This window comes from Parasteatoda tepidariorum, chromosome 9, assembly GCF_043381705.1.
Source record: "Parasteatoda tepidariorum isolate YZ-2023 chromosome 9, CAS_Ptep_4.0, whole genome shotgun sequence".
Taxonomy (NCBI): Eukaryota; Metazoa; Arthropoda; class Arachnida; order Araneae; family Theridiidae; genus Parasteatoda; species Parasteatoda tepidariorum.
Genome location: NC_092212.1, coordinates 28,673,168 through 28,692,580, shown reverse-complemented (window position 1 = coordinate 28,692,580; position 19,413 = coordinate 28,673,168). Strand labels below are relative to the sequence as shown.

Below are 19,413 nucleotides of genomic sequence, written 5' to 3'. Positions count from 1 at the left end.
ATGAAATGCAAATGAGGGTTAATTCCATCAAAAAGTCCTCCACGAGGAAAATTTCTCCCCAGTACTTGATTCCGGAGTTTCCTTGCCTTCTAGATGGGTTAAAAATTACAAGGCTACAGAGTTGAACATTAGTAATCGTAAACCCAAAATTGGGTCGGCTGTTCAACAATGGTTATATATACACATATATATAAAAATAACATTGGCTGCATGACCACAGTCATATTTTTATTTACAGCTAACATATTTTGTAATAATGTCAATGTTTTGAGCAGTATAACCAATTTGGTTTTAATACCATTGCACATTTTTTTATAATCAATGCAGCACTTAAAATTTTTTTATTGAAAATATTTTAATGGTGTTGACTGTATGTAAATTAAATTTCTCCCCCCAATAGTTTGGCCCAGCAATTCCATACAATTAGTGCAACAAATACTTATATATTTTTTAATTTATTTAGAACATCAATTTTATCTGAAATTGATAGTCATTTTTGTTTTGATACATAAACATAAATAATTTATGAATGGACAATAAAATGATTAAAATTAAGCCATTGTTCTACATTAGTATTAAATATCATTGGTGCAAGTCTAATGTAATTTTGTGAAAAATGTTACTTTTTAAAAGTAAATATGGCAAGATTTCTTTTAAAGTTTGATTTGTAGCAGAATGCAGCAGAGCTAATACATTTATTGGCATACTTCCCAACTACTACAGAATTTCTCTAGTTTCAGGAAGATTTTTCTAAGTGGTATCAAAGATAGTGTTTTCTTATTTTAATAAATTAATAATAAAAGAATTTTGTCCACCACTACATATAAATAACTTAAGCAGATATATAATATACAGGTAGACAATTGTTCATATTAGTTTTGATAAAAATATCATTTATTTCAATAATTTCTATTTCTTATTGCAACAAGAAAAAATAGTTAGCCTAACCCAGAGATTTGGATGGGTTTGTATTGAGCAAATTTCGACAAAATTGTCCATTTTGGAACAATTACTTTATTTATAGTTTTAAGTAAAAAAAAAAGCCAAAACAACGAACATTAAAATAATTGCCTTTTTCTTGATACTGTCCTGTAGTCTACTAGTTAAAGAACGTTTTTAATTAATTTAAATAATTTTTAAAAACAGATAATTAACTATATTCATAGTCACAAAGATTGAATAGCAACATCTCTTTTTAAAATAATGAATATAAGAATGACTATAAGAAAATCTTTTTATTCCTAATTACATTAAGCCACAATTCAAAAACAAAACTAATTATTTTATCAAAATTTCTGTATCATCTAGTTTAAGCTTTAAAACATTTACTGTCCATGTTGTGTCTGCTTCTTGTTTAAAAGCATCAATTACTAAGAATCCCGCTTTTTTCGGTCCTGCTACTGGAACATTAATATTTGCTACATCTTTTGTGATCCGATTACTTCGATCTAGCAAACTAGGATTACACCAAGTAACTGGTTTGCCTAATAGTTCTACAGATGGATTATGTTTTAATAAATCCTCTATAGAGGATTTGCAAACGGTTGAATTTCCTATACTATCTTCAATTTTCTTTCGAAGGTACATAGATCCAGCTGCGATAGAAAGAGCTGTAAATCCCAATGCAGCAAATTTTTTATGAGTATATTTCAAGATGTTCATCCTGCAGTGTTAGTAAGCTTATTGATGAATTAAATTTACTAAAATTAAGTTTAAAAACATTCCTTTATTTAATTTTCAACGATTTCAGACCAAACAGCAACGAAAATAGCATGCTGAGAGTTGAATTGTTTACAATTTGTTTATTTACATCCGGTTAAGAATTCTCAAAAAGCTTTCAACTACCTGTTTTTACTCCTATGAGGAATATTTTATTGTCCAGAAAACATATTTAAAACAGAAACAAGCAGCCTAAAACTGTTTCCGTTCAAACAATCAAAAAATTGATCAGAGATTTAACTATTGATGAATATGAAATCGAAAATTTACAGCGTAAAGTAAATTTAATTAATGAAGTGAAGAATAAATTAATTATTCTCTCTGAAATGGCGGAAAAAAGTCGAAACTTTCGTTCGACGTATTATGATAAAGTAGGATTCCGTGGTGTTGAAGAAAAGAAGGCTTTGGAAATTTTAATAAATGAAAAACCTATGGATAAGGAGAAGATGTCCAAATTTTGTTTGAGATTTACTTTACCCTCTATGTATCGAGAATATGTGTGGAAAATTTTGCTGGGTAATATTTAAAATTCTTTGTAACAAAATTCTTCATTTATAATTTTTAATTCTAGTTACTGAAAGGGAAAATGAAATTGTTTTATCATTTTTAAAAAAAAAAATTCTTTTGCATTATATAGTATGCAATTAATCGTAATAAATATTCTAAAATAAGTTCCCCTGTAAAAGTTTTTAAATATTTTCAGTCAAATACACTCATATTGCCACCTCTTAGTAAATTGATATGTAAAATTTTTTGTATTTTATTCAATGTACAAGAACCAGCTAGTTTTGCTTGACAATTTCAGTTGTCTCAAAGAGGTATCCATCAATATGGATATATTCAATTAACTAATTTTTTTATGAATATATTAAAATAAATATTTGAACTTTTAATAATATCGCACAATATTTTTGAATTTCCTTACTATAGCATGTTATTTATATTAAAACTTGATATAGCTTGTTTTATGTGTTATATCCAGCTTTAAGTTTTATAAAATGTGCTTTTTTTGATGAAAACTATTCAGATTGTTTTAGATTATTGTATCCTTTTCATTTGATCCCGTGTCTGCCATTAGAAGAAAAAAATACCTTTCAAAAATATATCTGTTGGTTTGTTTATACAGAAAAGGGACAGATATCAAGTACCGAAATCAAAGAATAGCACACAAAGACTGAATAAGAGATACGGGAGAAATATAGTAATGATTTGAAATTGCTTCTTCTATCTTTTGGAGAATTTAACAGAGAAAAATATTGAATATTGATTGTTTTTAGAAACTTTTTATTAATTATTTTTATCTAGCCTTCAAAATTTAAATCAGTTGTTAAACATCAGTTGTAGTTTCAAAAAGTCTGAAAAAAATTGTGGATTAGAATGGGAGTTCTCTAATCACCCACCATATTTGTACAACATTGCACCATCAGATTTCTATATATTCTGACCTTAACATTTTCTGCATAACAAATATGGATGATAGTAATTTTTCTTTAGTAATTTTGCTCCAGAAATGACTGGTCTTTATGAATATGGCATTTAAACATGATTACAAAAGTGTTCTGATGACATGGATAATGCGTAATTAATGATTAAAACCTTTTAACTGATTAAAATAGGTGCCCAGAAAATGGGCTTTCTTACTTTTTTGTGTAAACATATCTTATTTTCGATGGATTCAGATTTCTGACCCCCAAAATATAAGGGGTGACTGTGATCTGGGAAATATGGTTCCCATAGTTTCATCAGGAGGGCAATCCATGCATCCCTTTAAAGTTAATTTTTCCTTTTGGAACTTCGCCATATCTCACGAACTTTTAAAAATTATTGATAAACTTGTGCACACAATTGTAAAATTCGTTTATCCAAAGATAATTCCATGCAGAAATAAATTTTTGTAATTATTTTTTTATTTATTGTTTTTTAATAATAGTGAAAAAAACTTTGAATTGTAAGGTACTCAATAAATTCTTTGCATCATTTTAAAGAATATAATTTTGCAAGGCAAGGTATGAATCTTTTACATCATTTTAAAGAATAAAAATTTAAATGGCAAAATACAAAATTTAAGTGAAATTGATCAAGCAATTCCTGTAGAAAGCGAGTTTTAAAAAAGTCGTATTTTTAAAATTTGATTTCTCAGGACTGAATTTCAACTATTATTAAATAAAACACTGAAAAATAATGAATATTTTTTGAAAGTTAGATCTTGTATGGAATTGTTTTTGAATAAAAGAATTTTATAACTGTGTTTTGAAATTTTAAAATTCAACATAAAGTTAATCGAATTTCGACTATTATTAAATAAAACAGTGAAAAATAATGAATATTATTTTAAAGTTAGATCTTGTATGGAATTGTTTTTGAATAAAAAAATTTTATAACTGTGTTTTGAAATTTTAGAATTCAACTTAGAGTTAATCGAGAAATTGTGGAATGCGCAAAAAGTAAAATTAGCATTAAAGCGTCCAAACTTTGGATCTCTCTCCTGACCAAACCATTGGAACCATATTTTCCAGATTGCATCTACTCCCTATATTTTGAGGGTCAGAAATCTGAATCTGTCCAAAAAAAGAGATGTTTATTCAGAGATTAGAAAAATATTTCATTTCTTTTGCAAAGTAGATAATCTGTTAGTGAAATCACCTGCTTATAAGATATAAAATTTTCAGTCAACCATGTAATCACATTTAACCGTGAGCCGAATCAGTAATCACATTTAACCGTACGTCAGTTGAGAAAGGAAGCCGAATACACCTTAACTTTAATAGAGCCTGTTAATTTTTTTAAATTTTATTTTTTGTTGCTTTCAATGATTAAAATTACTTATTTTAGATGTTTTGCCATGTGTTTCTGAGTGTCATGAATCCATAATAAACCAAAGAGCTTTACATTACGAGGATCTTGAAAATTCATTAAAAGTAATGCGGAAAATTGATGAAACTACACATAAATCTACAGTACACACATTGATGTATTTAATGACTCTTGACGTGTTGGAGTTTGATTTAGAAGCACAAGTAAGTAGAGTTATTATTAGAAAAATTTTATGAAATGCATCATAATTTTTATGTCTTTAATTATTATTTTATTATACAGTTCAGTAATTTAGTTTCAGTAAAACTTAAATGAAGTGAAAATGATGAGAAAATTAAACTGCATCAAATTGCTATAGATTGATATATCATTTAGAAGTATTTTTTTCTAAGAAAATTAACTGTGAAAAGAAACCTGTCAATAATGATAGTCATGACTTTTAACGATTTTCATTTCATTATTATTTATCCTGCACCAAGTTGATTTTGGTTGTCCCATTTCCTTCAAGATTTCAATCATATGCCTATTTTTCTCTCTATATTTTTTTAATCTTTTTAACTCATATGCTCCCTCTTTTGCCAATTTTTCATTCAAATTTCACTTTCTATTTTTTTTTTAAAATCATTTCTAAACTTAGAGTTAAAATTTAAACTGTTTTTAAAATTTCATTTATCCTAAAATATTAAGCATTTTTTTTATTCTAGTGAAATTCTCTAATGTGACATTCAATAAATTGTTATCAATGATTTATTTGCCTTCTTAATTTATTGGGATATTTAAGGAAATATTCTGCAGTATGAATTTGTAACATAATATTTTAAATTTTTTTAAACTTTCATGAGAACCTTTTTAGATTTGTAATACAACTTTCTAGTATTGTTAGTTTAAAAATAATTATACTTAATGCAAAGAATATACATCTAAATAATTGAATTTTATTTCAGTTATCAAGCTCAAGTGTTCAAAGTTTAATTGCTCTTGCATCTTTTTTTCTAAAATTCAGTTCATCTGATGTGATTGCCTACTGGTTGTTTCGTAATTTTACTTTGCATCTAAAGAAACAGCACTCTAATTTTAAAAATCAGGTATGTGTTTATCATATATATATGCATGCATATGCGTAATAAGATAATGAATTTGTGTGGGTGTGCTTGTGTACTGGATAGAGGATATACTGCAAGCTAAATAAGTATAACTGTAAACAAATTATGAAGCCTGATTTTTTAATTATAGTTTTAATTCAGAGACATTTAAAAAATGGAATTTTCTCATTGGCCTAGTGGATGCCATTGTTTTAAAATAAACTATAGACAATTCAGTTTTATCAAATATTTTAAAGAGTGATATTTGCTACCTTATAGCTCTAATAAAAAAAAATTGTTTATTGAGGATTCTTTCTATAATACTCAATTATTTTTTATTCATTATGACAGTGATGTTATGTATTTTTTGTTTTAAAAAATGTTTGAAAAACAAAACTAATGGGGAAATGGAACTTAATTAGTTAAGGATGTACATAAAAAACACCAATATTATTATTGATGCTCATTATAATAAATTCTGGTATTAGTTACTAATTGACGCAAAATAATAAGTTATGTACTAAAAGGCAAAATTAATGGAGAAATTTTACAAATTAGTTTAAGATAGCATAAAAAATAGGCAAATTATTAACATCAAAGATGCTTAATTAATTTTGTTAATAGGTAGTTATTGAAATGAAAAAATATGCTGTATGAACTTAAAAGCAAAATTAATGGAGAAAATGTACTAATCCGTTATTGAGTGCTGTAAAAAGTTGTCATACTATTATTGACACCAATGATGTAATACACTTAATTTTGGTAATAAACACTATACATCATGCAATTGATGCATAGTGCAGTCATGTAATTTATGCAGGTTTAATAGGGACCAAATATACTATTTTGTAGTTGATATATACAGGGGTACCGAACTTTTTTGAGTGATGGGAACATACACCGCAGACTGATCATTGAAGGGCCTCATGCCTAAGTATTTAGTTAAATGTTGACAGCATTATAGATAGTAATAGTTACATAAATATCATTCTTCTAACCACTAAATTCTTTTTATCAGTTAACCTTGTAATATTTTTGCATAAAATTAAATGCTTTTAAATGTTCTAAATTAAAATCTGTAAAACTGATTACTTAGGGAAAAGTACAGAAACAGAAAACCCATTTATCAGAAAGAAAAAACATTGAGATAAATTGAAATAAATAAAAACAATGGGAAAATTCGTGTTTTTTTGTCACATTAAATAAGTCCATTTAAAGATAAATTTAACATTAAAATTTTTTAATGTTTATACAATTAAATTTAAAAAAGAATATTCTAGTTAATAAAATAAATGCAAGTTAAATGCTTTAATTTAAAGTAACTTCGTATGATTAAAATTAAAGCAAACTTTTCTCAGGGCAAAATAAGATTCAACATTTTGTGGGGAATATACTTCCAACTTTTAAAGATTTATTTTAAATGAATTGTAAGAGGAAGGGGTTGAGAGAGAAAAGAAAACATTAATTTCGAAGGAACTATTTTCCTTAATAATAAAAAATTATAAAGATACTTGTTTACAACTCTTTATGACCAATACTTTTTTAACTGTATACTTTTTGACACTATTTACAATTAATACTCATATATATTAACAACTAATTAAAATTTACATTACTTAATGATACTTGTCTTGATTACACTTAAAATTTAATGATACATAAATCATTTTCCAGCACCCAGCATATAATCATAAATGATACAAAATGGTCCATGTAGGTAGAAAATGATTTAAAAAATTTCTTAAAAGTTATCCTGCAATTTGCAAAATTTTCAAATATTGCTATAATTTTATCTACTTGATCACCTGTTAGCTTTCTTGGGCCATTAAATGGAAATTTAATGATTTTGTTTTAAGACTGCTCCACAGTTGGGAAAATGTCCAGTTCATTTTGGAAAACACTTTTTCTATAGAAGCTGTTGTTGTGAGTAGTATTAAACTTTGGGCAAATAACTTAATCAGTTTTGTGAATTTGTCCAAGATGATGCTCTTTTTTTCCCAATTTTTAAATCGTGTCAATACAAACAGCAATGTGTGAATTTTAAATTGCTTAAATACGAATTTTTATGTGTGATTTTTAAATTGCGTGAATAAAAAACGTGATGCGTGAATACGAATCGAGTTATTTGATTTTTAAATTGCGAAAAGACTCACAATGTATGATTTTTAAAACATGTGAATATGAATCGAGATGTGGTTTTAAAATTGCTTGAATACGAATCGTGGTGTATAATTTTTGATTTGCGAGAAGAATAGCAACATATGATTTTTTAAAAGCCAGAATACGAATCTCGATATATGATTTTGAACCTCTTGAATACAAATCGCGATTGATGATTTTTAAATCTCCTTATTGTCAATACAAAGTGCGATTCTTGGAGTCCTAATTATAAAATGACCTTGAATCAGCAGACCGCCTATCATTTAGATCACCGGTTTCCAACCTTTTTAGTAGTGCAGACCATCGATTTTGTAAAAAAAAAAACATTTTGACTACTAATTACATCAGTAAAAAATATAATGATAAGCATTTATTATGTAGGTATGATGAATAAATAGCGAACATATAGCAAAGCCCTACTAGAGCAAGTGAATTGTCCCAAAAAACTGACGTTATACCCCAAAACGTTTCTTTGCTCAGGCTGTAGATCAGCAATTATAGCCCACTTGTGGGCTTTGTCCCATGGGTTGGCAACTGCTGATTTTGATAATTTGAGTGAAAATCTAGCTTTGTTATTGACAGTGTTTTGTGTTTCATTTAGACTGAAAATGTGGAGTCAATTTTAAGAAAAGAAGATGAAGTTTTGCATGAACATTTAAAACTTACCAAGGCCTTCGATGTTTTACCCTTAAATGCATGGTTTGAGAGATGCTTTGCCAAAGTGTTACATGAAAGCTCCTTGGTAAGGTAGCTATTGTTTTTACTTTTATGAAGGTAAAACAAAATTTTCGAATGTATATACTTTAATTGTGAATTTTTCAGTGCAAAGCTCTAAAATTTGATTTTTAATCCCAATTTAAAAAAAAAATATTTTACTTTATATATTTGTTTCTAATTCTTTTTCTGAAGAATGGGACTAAGATTGTATGCAAATCTTTTTTTTATTTTATTGTTCTTCCTTTTTTTTGAATAACACAACATATGTTTTATCTTACTATTTTTTAGCTTTAAAAATACATTTTATTACTATATGCAGCATGGGGCCATCTACAAATGATGCCATTATTACCTGCAGTATTGGGCTAATCTACAAATGATGCTATGTTTGTAGAAAAAAGAAACGGGCTTCTAAAATTATGACAGTTTGTGACAGGGCAAGGGGAAGGAGGAGTTAACAAGAAGTGTGACATCACTCATTTCGGTTAAAATCAAAACGTTTAGATTTAAAGAACTAAATATTTTACCGTATTATCCCACATCAGTCTGCATGCTGGGAAATTCCAAATCAGATAATTCACAGCACAATTTGCAAAAAAAAAAAAAATTAAATTTTTACATTTAGTTTCAATCACAAACCAAACCACAATAGGGACAATAATAGATAAGAAAACTGGTATTTTTCTCATCATCCTAAGGCCATCTTTTTAAAAGTGTGTAGTTTTGTGGTAGATGAAAGCAGCCTTCATATATAGATAATTTTATGCGCAGACTGAAGCAGAAATCGATGCCAACCTGGACGCAAATAGCTTTTTGCAATGATGACAGCTGCTGTGCATGCAACAGAGCTTGCTGAATGCAGAAAGCATACCAAGTGTGAAGGTTGCTAAAAATCAAAGTTGTTAAGCCAAAAAGATTACACATTGGCTTTTAAGCTGGAAACTTTAAATAAACCCGATAAGCTGAATGGCAATATAAGTGCAACAACAAAATACTGAGGTCAAAATACTTGTTTATAGGAAGGTTAATGGTTTAAAAATTAAAATTCATAATGAACAATGTTTAAAAAATTTGCATAGTAATGAATTCACTAGATATTGAAGGAATTAATTTTAAAGCATCAAATGACTGGTTGAAAAGTTTTTAAATAGACATAACTTAATTGATCTGTGACAAGCTATGGTTAAAAGTGTCTATAAAACGCGGAGGAATTGAGCAATGTTTTTTGTGTGATTATTTTGATCAAATATCCAAAAATATAGAAATTAGTTACAAGTGCAATATGGACGAATTACCTTTATGGTTCCACTTATCCACGCAAGAAGCTTTTGACTTGTGCAAGAAACTTTTGAAGGTGTTAAAGTTGCACCCTGTAAAACAACAGGAAATTTGCACTACACTGTGTTTTGAGTGCTATGGCAAATGGTGTAAAACTCAAACCTATGATTATTTTTAAAGGCTTGAAGAACATTCCTAAAGAAAAATGTTCAAAAGAGGTAGTGGTAATTGTAGCTATGAAAGGCTCTATGAACGTTGATCTAATTAGTATTTATAAGCAGAAAAGTGTAAAGCGATATTAAAATCCTCCTTACTCTATTTATCTTATTTGTTAAAAGTAACCTTAATCTAGTAGTTGAATTTACTGAAATTTTAATTTAGCAAAATCTGATGTGCCATATAAAATATTAACATCTTTTCTAATAAATAATTAGTAATGTATTTTTAGGGTCTGTGATAAAGTGATTGGCGGAAGCAGCAAGATTTTACCATATGTTGGAATAGCCATGTTGATTGTTCATAGGAATCAATTAATCTGTATGAGCAATTCTGAGGAGATAGTTGAACTGCTTGTAAAAGTAATTAAATTTTGTTTTCTGACTTGTTCTAAAACTATTTAGTTTGATTGCCCATACTTTAACAACTTCCCATCCTCAAAGATTTCTATGTGATTTTGCCACAAGCCATTATCATTTTTAAATAAACTACGTATAATTAAAAATAATACTGTTCTGTTGGTATGATAAATATGAGTTTATTTATAGTTCTGCCCCTTATATACTTAATTCGTTATTGGTTTTTCTAAATGCGCATTTAAGTGAGCAATATGTGTAATGGCTTGAGTAGATGTTTTAAAAAAATTTTTTTTTGCTGATATTTTAACTCAAAATTATGACTGGAAAGGAATGGGTAAAAAATCATTTTCTGAAGTTAAATTTTTTTTTTCATTACAATGTTTGTAAATTAACTTCATATGAACACCTGTTCATGGGAGCACCTTTCGGACTACCTACCCCAGAAATTTAAAAAGTCGGAGTCTTTTTGTGACCACGACATAAAGTGTTAAAAAAAATAATAATCAATTCACACATTCTATAAATTTATAAAAGTACATTTTTTAGCCCTAAAAATTAGAAAATAATAAATTATTTTATTTTTTCAAAACAGATTGACTGACTGATTTAGCATTTTTTAAAAACACAAAAGTTCTCTGAAACTTTTATCAGTTTGCCTTCTCATTTAAGGAATTCTCCAAAATTTGTTTTGACCAAGAGCTGAATTAAATCTGGATTTTCATTACGTTGCTAAATATTCTCTCGCAGGTTCTCTGTGAGGAATGGTTAATGCAGCCAATTTTAACTTAGTCTACACATTTTAAGCATTACTTTCCTGCTATTGACTTTGCATACTTTTGTATCAATTCTATCAAAAGAAAACGTTACACTGTAAAACATAACACTGAGTTTCTGGAATATGAAGATCGATTTGAAATATCAAGATTCAGTCGAAATGTGTAAGTTAAAAAACATTATACATAACAGAGGGACACATAAATGTTGCAACAAACTTATAGGTAAGTTAGGACATATCAGGATTAAAATCACATGGAAACACATGCCCGGAAATGTCGTCATACGCCGCTAGAGGCACTTTTCTATTATGAACGGTTTCTTTGTTCTTGTTCAGTTTCTTGAGCTTCTGAACAAGTCATTATTGGGAAATGCTCTTAGCCGCGTACAATGGCATTTCCGAGTGTAGGTTCTTATGCAATTTTAATCCTGCTGATTTGCCCTAACTCCTCTAGAAGTTCGTTGCATTATTTAAGCAACTCTCTGTTATATATAATGCTTTTAAACTTCGACATTTCAACAAAAAAAGAAAGAAAAGAAAATAGACTAAAAGTGTCATTTTAAAAAGAACTTGTAGCTTTAGGAGCAAAATTAATTTTAGATTTGAAATCCCCTACACACGAGTTTGGCAAGATCAAGTATTTGTATTAATATAACAAAAAATCTGTTTCATTGTTTAATGATTTTTTTTAATTTTTTATTAGTCTCAAATATGTTGGGGAAATTTGTGAAATTTCTAATCATAGATAGGGATATTTACCTACTGTCTCCTGTATTATATTCTTTTGCACTATTGAATGCTCAAATTGTTAGGAAAATGTGTATCCACATTATGTAATTATGGCATTATAAAATATGTTTTATTTTGTTTGCGAACATTAAAAAAAGATTTTTAACTGAAATATTATTCATTTCTATAGTGCTATGTTTTGATATTTTTTTTCAGAACTCAGAAGACACGTCTGATGTCATAGTTAATAAAGCTTTAGATATGTATTCTAGCTGATGCCTGTAAGTCTATTTAAATAAAATTTTTATCATAATAATTTTTTTTACAAAAGATTATTAATATCTTGAACAATAATCCTAGAATGCTTCACATTTTCGTAGGGCTTCTTTTGTGTTTTTCTACAGGATTTCTGAAAATTACCTCAGTATCCTAGTATCCAGAGTAAAATAGTATGTGCAGCAACAGTTAAGGACCATGGTATTAATATTTGGGCACCAAAAAAAAGTTATATCTTAAAAGCATGAAAAATTTTGAGTTAACAAGCATCAGTATAAATACAAAAATTACTACTATTCTTAGATATTTGTTTGCATTATCATGATGCGTTTTCATATTAATACATCTATAAAGCAAACTTGTGAGTTAGAATAATTTCCAACTCTTTAAAGAATTTCAAACAAGAACTTTTTATTACTAATTACCCTTAAAAATTCCCAGAATTAATTTTAGTTAATTTTAAATCCCCTAACTTTTCCAGATTTTCCCTAAATGTGTATGAATCCTTTAGTTAATTAATAAATATATAAATCATTAATTTTAAATTACTATGTAAACTTGCATGATGATTAATGGCCGAAATGTGCAAAAAAATTAGTTTTTTAAAATATACAATAACTATTTAACTTTAAGTATCCTTAAGCAACATAAAAGTTGCATAATAAGTGGCAATAGAATTTAAATTATCTGTGAGTTATATTAATTATTGCCTTTGATTATTTCAGTTTTTAGTAAAACAGGATTTTATACATAGTTTCAATATTTATTATAAGCAGCAACTTTTTGAGTCTCTGAAGAATAAAATTTTCTAAAGCCTTGCTACTTAAATAAACAAAGCTTTAATCATAATTTTATCCGCATCATGTTTGCAAATTTAAAAATAGAAATTTTTTCAATTACTACTTACTGATTAGTTTGGAATTCTGTTACTGCTTTATATAACCCTTGATTGTTTGATATTGATAAATACAAAACAGAATCCTTTTACCCTATCATTTAAACATTTGAAAGCCAAACTTTGTTTCAAGTGGTTGTTCAAGTACTTTTTTTTTAAAAAAAATATATCTGCAAATTTTTATGCATAATTGTCAGTGTTTAGCGCAGTTGCTATCAAGTTTGTCAATATTGTTTAACTTTTTTTTACATTTAAAAAATTTGTATATTAAAATTAATCTATAGATTATTAGTTTAATAAAAAATATTAAGCTACAGAAAAAAGAAAGATTATAAAATTTATAACCTTACTAATTCCACATTTTTGTAAAGTTATCTGACTTTTTCCATTGAATTAAGCTCTTTTGCTCTGTAAACAACAAATCATTCATTTTTTGTAGGTGAAAAAATATAGAAGCATCAGCATTTGCTCTGCTCTCTATTAATCCTTGTAGAACTTCCACTGATGCTCTGGCTTCATGCTTGGAGCTTCTATACCTTCTTCTCTAGGACTTCAATCAAATTTTTCCAAGATTGATTGTATAAATTCTATATCTAAAATTTTACCACAAATAATAATATCTTCCTCAGTTAATAAAATCTGCATACTCACATTCTGCCTCATTAAGTTCTTCTACTGTTGCAGGCAAAGGCTCACTTTCATTGTTGATTTCCAACTAATCCACACTTTCGGAAAGAATTTTTTTTATCGTCATCTCACTTATATATCATTATTCCATGCACCGGAAATCAGTCTCAGGGCTTTAAGCACATCTATTTTAATTAGTGACGTTGTTCTCAATATCTTTTATTATTTTCTGGACTAGCCTTTTGCGATAAGACTGTTTAAGGCACTTTGAGTTCTTGATCCATCAGCTGTAATTTTGCTGTTGTGTTTAGTGCCAGAAATTGCAACTTTATTGTTTTAAAATTATGTAGATCACTATGATCCATAAAAATCACATATAATCCATAAAAATTATCACTTTTCGTTTTTTAACATGAAATGTTTCATCGAATTTTCTCATAAAATCTTCAATAAAAATTGCTGTCACAAAAGCCTTTTTGTTAGATTTGTACTGCAAACAAAAATTTTTAAAATTTTTGAAACAACAGGAATTTCGATACTTTTTAATCATAAACAAAGGCATGAACCATTGCCTTCGACCAAGACTGTCAGGTACCTTTTGTTTCCTAAGCATTTTTCATCTTTGAACATCATTGTCTTATTAGGAAGATATTGAAAACATCATTTTTATAGTATCCTTGAAGCAAGTTGGGTAAGATTTTATTAATCCTCTGTTCACATACTTCATTAGAGACGTTTTTAGCTTCACTAAAAACATCTGTGGGGGATTATTTTCACAGAGCAATATCTGCTCTTAGGTACTTAGCTAATGGAAAATCCTGGGCTAGCCTTCTTGATGGCCAACAGTGCTCTCATCTTTCCCAGGGCAGAGGGAGTTGCTTGTCTTAGAATAATTACGGGACATGACTACTTGCAGGTCCATCTATTTAAAATTAACCTGGTCAATTCACCTCTTTGTGTGCTCTGTAATACTTCGCCTGTGACTGAGGAGCATCTATTTGATTGCCCCTCTCCTCTTGACATTTGTTCCTGTGACGACTTTCGTGCCCTCATTTTCTGGAGTTACTTCACTATTGTATTGGACTGCAAGACGCCTTATGTCTAAGAAGACGATAGCGGGCATAATTTAAAAAAAAAAAAGTTTCACTAAAGGGAATCTGAAAAACAATGTTATGTCTAATTTGAAACTTTTTGAGCCACCCAAAGCTTGCGTTAAAATTCTCACTCTTTAACCAAGCTGTAAAATCATTCGCTTTATCACCTAGCTAAGCACCGCTAATAGTAGCTGCATTATTCTAATTCCCATGCTGTTTGATTCACAATTTTTCATTGATTTTGAATAAGGGTTCGTACATTCATGGGAATTTAGGATGATTTTTCATATCTTTTAAAATCATTAAAAGATTATCAGGGCTGGAATTCCATATTTTTCTGCTCAGTTATTTTTTTATTTTATGTTCGCATTTCTTTCCACATCATTGATAAGATTCACTTTATCTTCTAAACTCAGGATTTTTAATTTTCGCTTGGATATGTTTGACTCCTGATGAACAACTCAATTGAAGAGTAGCTTTTCAAATGAGTTTCCTTAATTATGGTAAGCAAGAAACTGGTTTCGACCAGTTCAAATGACTCATGCTACTAACATATCTTCAGTAATGTTTAGAAAAATAAATTCATTTGATCAATTGACCAAGGCACTGTCCCTATACTGTGCGTGCTCACAATAGAACACAAGTTATTCCCTTCTCATTCACAAACTAAGCAAATGCTGTTCAAGACATGCAGAGTCAAAAGTGTGGGAATTTAAAAAAAAGTTGGAACATTTCACTTCATTGGTGGTCGGAAAAGAAATTGGCTTTCTTTTAGCTTAAAGGAACAAGACATATTGCTTGAAAAAGAAATTGAGTTATAGGAAGTTAACATCCAGTAATTGAAAAAACACTGGGACTGAAAAAAATCAGAGTTAAAGGAATATTCGAGTTATTGTACTTCAAGTTATCATGAATTGACTGTACATACTTTTTAATGACGGTAGTTAACAACTTTTCTGCAGTACAGTTGAAAGATTTTAAATATTTTCTTCTTCAAATACACCTCTAAAATTTAAGTATTGATGAATATTTCAGAAATTCTAAAAAAAAAAAAATGTTTGTTTTTAAAATTTTATAAAACTATAGGCACATTGGCTGAACAAAAATAAATTTAGATTCTAATATTGATATTCTTAATAATTTCAGATTATATTTTTAATGGACTATTATGTGAAACAAAGAATGGAGCTGAATAAACAGGTACTTTTCTCAAAAAAGAATTTGATATTTATTTGAAGATATAACAAGAATCCTCTGAAGATTACTTTTGTACAGTTGTCATTTCTAATCATATTTGTGTTACATGTGTTTGCTGCATTTATGCGCCAAAAGTTTAAATGATTTTTAATAAATTTATGAAATTATTGTAATGTTAAAAATTTTACATTTTTTTTTATTTTTTAAATTTGTTAATGATTCTTCAGTTTGTAATAATTCCTATTAATATGCTGAAGTTAAAAAATCGCAAATAATCAAAATATACATTAATTTCAAGTACTATTATTTCATAATCTACATTGTGTAAAAACAAGTTGTGCTTGTGTTTTCATAATGTGTAACCAAACTAAATCGTGAATCTGAAACGAAACTTTTTTTTTATAGTTATTCAAATTAACAGTCATTCCTATTTCCTACCTCTACGTTGATCTAGTGTATTATAATTGCTTAACTTATAAAGTAGTTTATTGGTATGGTATAAATTTTAAAATTTATATATACACTACTGGCCATTAAAATTGCTACACCAGGAAGGAATGCAAATAACAGAATGATATTTATTGGGCTCATACATTATAGTTGGAAGAACAAGTGATTAAATTTTTGGGATATTTGGGTGTATCTATCCTGAGGAATCAGTACTCGGAGCAGCCTCCCCTGACAGCAATAACTGCTGTTATTTTCCTGGACATCTAGTCGAATAGAGATTCGATAGCATGGACGGGAACAGCTTCATTATGCCACAATTAATTGACTGTAGTGTCTGATGATGAGTGTTGGTGGGCCAGTCATTCGGCAACCATTGACCAGATGTTCTCAATTGGTGAGAGATCAGGAAAATGTGCTGGCCAGGGCAACACATTCTCCTGACCTCAGGGCAAAGACCTCGATCAAACTCAGATACATGCTGGTAGGCATTTCTCCTTCTTACACGAGGTATAACAAAAACTTTTTTACCTAAGAACAACCCTTAAATTCAATTTCTGTATGAGAAACTTACTGTCAAATCTCTCTTTTTTTATAGACATTGTAGGTGTCGCTACCGCCGGCTGCTTTGCAACATGTTTTATTCGTCCTGCAAATTTCACGTTTGTGGTGTGTCGCCTTCCTGGTGTAGCAATTTTAATGGCCAGTAGTGTAGTTGTATAAGTGTCTTAACCTTTCACTTTACCCTTTTGAATGTCTGCATTGGTGTTTATCTCAGTAAGGTCGGTCACTATTCTATGCTAGTTTCAAGGCCGAAGGAGTGCTGTTTTCCCGCATGTAGCTTCATTTGCTTGGTGCCTCCTTCCATCTGAGCAAGAGGGATAATTATTGTTTTTAAACAAAAGTATCTAAATAATAAATTCTGTTCCTGTTATAGAACCTTTAGAGTGTGGCATCATAAATGTATATGCAGTTTTACAGATATGCAAAGTGACAAAAAAAGTTTTTCCCCCCAAAAAAAATTTTTAACTGATTATTTTTTGTAAGTGGGGAGAAAATCCAAAAATATGTTGGGAAAAAACAAAGATGTTTAGAAATTTGACAAAAAAAAAGCAGCAATTTATCAATTTTAAAAATGCAATGAGATCCCCCCACACATGCATAAATTATATTGCAATTATTTATAAATCTATTACTCCTATATCATTCTCATATGTTAATCATATAGTGTTTTCCTTGCAGAAAAGCTCAATGGCCTTTTTTTTCTCCGCTGTAAATTCATACTACTTTGACTGTTTGAATAGCCTCAAATAAGTCTACATTCAGTCTATTGATCCTGTTGTTTTAATGGAGTTCACAATATCAGAGATAGAAAGTGTAAAATTTTAACTTGAAGCAATTTTTGCAGCAGAAAATTTAAGATTTGTTTTAAAAAACGACATATTATAGCAACATGTATTTGAAGTTTTAGTAGTCGAGTCGCGAGTTTAAGCAATTAAAACTCACGTGCATATCATTTCTAAAGCAGCTATTACAAGGTTCATTCTAAACCTTAAAAAAAGTAGGGTGCTTGAAACTGAAAAAGGCACCCATTATAAAAATGTGCATTGTATTTTATAAATATTTTCATAGAGTTTAAGAAACCCAAAATAACAAAGTTCTTAATTTTATCATTAAATTTTTTTTATTTTTAAAGAGAGATTGTTTAAATTAAAATACAGTCGAATCCCGTTTTTGCGAAATAGCGAAAATTTCAAAGTAACGAATATTTTCCGAATCCCCAAATGTATTTCCATGTGAACAATGTATAAAAAATACCGATATTACGAAATCAATTATCCGATTTAGCGAAGGCGAAAATGAACACCAGGTCTTATTTTCGTTGATGAACAAGACACATTTCTTCAAAAATGTTCTCAGAAATGAAATGTTTTATCACCCTTAAAATACTAATAAGTTTCAAATGTGAAAAACCTGTCAAAAAAACAAGAATCACTGGAAAGAGACCACCCTGAGTTGACACTTGCATTGATTCATTCATGTTTTAAGAAGTCAAAATACACATGCTTTTAAAAGAGGGAATTCTATTCAATAGAAAGGGCTTGTCAAGAATGATAGATTAGAAGTGACCACCCTTAGCAGAACAATTCCTTCCTTGAATTACAACAGACTAAATAGGGGGGAGGAGAGAACTGTTCTAAGAACTCAAGGTGTAAAAGGGGTGTAATCAAGTTTCAGAAAATTACCAGAGTGGTGTGCAACTTCAATAGGAGAAGGTTAGTTAAATCAGTTTATCTGCTTTCAACGTTTGCAAGCATTTTGTTTTCCTTCTTAAGCATAATGAGTGGTCAAAAGCGTAAACAATTTTCCATTAAGGAAAAACTGGAAATTATTTCAGAAGCTGATCATGGGATAAAAAAAGCTGACGTTGCGACAAAGTATGGACTATCCCTATCTACTTTTTTAAAAAATCAAACGAAGTTGGAACAGCAAGTGCAATTAACATTGATCAGATCACATAGAAAAAAGATACGACTTTCAAATTTTCAAGATGTAGATGCAGCTGTTTTTACATGCTTCCAGGATATTCGCTCCCGAAACATTCCAATTTCCGAGCCCCTCATTCGTGAAAAGGCTTTAGAATTTGCAAGAACTTTTGGAAACGAAAATTTTCAAGCAAGTGTTGGTTGGTTGAATTGATTCAGGGAACGTTATGGTATTGTTGCAAAGCAAATTTGTGGTGAAGCTAACTCTGTTGATTTAAAAGCTGTGAATGACTGGAAATCAGAAAAAATATCGGATGCAATTAGGTCTTATGATCCTTCTGATGTTTTCAACGCAGACGAAGCGGGAATTTTTTCCCAGTTGTTACCAAACAAAACCTTGGCGTTCAAAAAGGATAAATGCATTGGAGGCAAAAATTCAAAACTGCGTTTAACTGCTTTGTTTTGCTGCAATATGTCAGGCACTGAAAAGAGAAAAGTTACGGTTATCGGCAAATCTGCCAAACCTAGGTGCCTATAAAATG

General features: G+C 29.2%; 3 protein-coding genes across 3 annotated transcripts; 2 read left to right on the top strand and 1 right to left on the bottom strand.

Moving 5' to 3' along the window:
• Window positions 1-1,278: 1,278 nt before the first annotated feature.
• LOC122270288 (uncharacterized) lies at window positions 1,279-1,662 on the bottom strand. The gene has a single exon (XM_043047045.1). It carries the CDS (start codon window positions 1,660-1,662, stop codon window positions 1,279-1,281), a length of 384 nt encoding a protein of 127 aa, XP_042902979.1.
• A 262-nt stretch (window positions 1,663-1,924) lies between these two features.
• LOC107447247 (TBC1 domain family member 7) lies at window positions 1,925-16,120 on the top strand. Its single transcript, XM_016062115.4, has 7 exons — window positions 1,925-2,235; window positions 4,552-4,736; window positions 5,478-5,618; window positions 8,377-8,522; window positions 10,219-10,348; window positions 12,066-12,130; window positions 15,888-16,120. The coding sequence occupies exons 1-6, from the start codon at window positions 2,046-2,048 to the stop codon at window positions 12,123-12,125; spliced, it is 852 nt and encodes a 283-aa protein (XP_015917601.2). The 5' UTR covers window positions 1,925-2,045; the 3' UTR covers window positions 12,126-12,130; window positions 15,888-16,120.
• A 608-nt stretch (window positions 16,121-16,728) lies between these two features.
• Window positions 16,729-19,409, top strand: LOC139426536 (tigger transposable element-derived protein 6-like). Its single transcript, XM_071185778.1, has 2 exons — window positions 16,729-16,895; window positions 19,091-19,409. Exons 1-2 carry the CDS (start codon window positions 16,729-16,731, stop codon window positions 19,407-19,409), a joined length of 486 nt encoding a protein of 161 aa, XP_071041879.1.
• The last annotated feature ends 4 nt before the right edge of the window (window positions 19,410-19,413 follow it).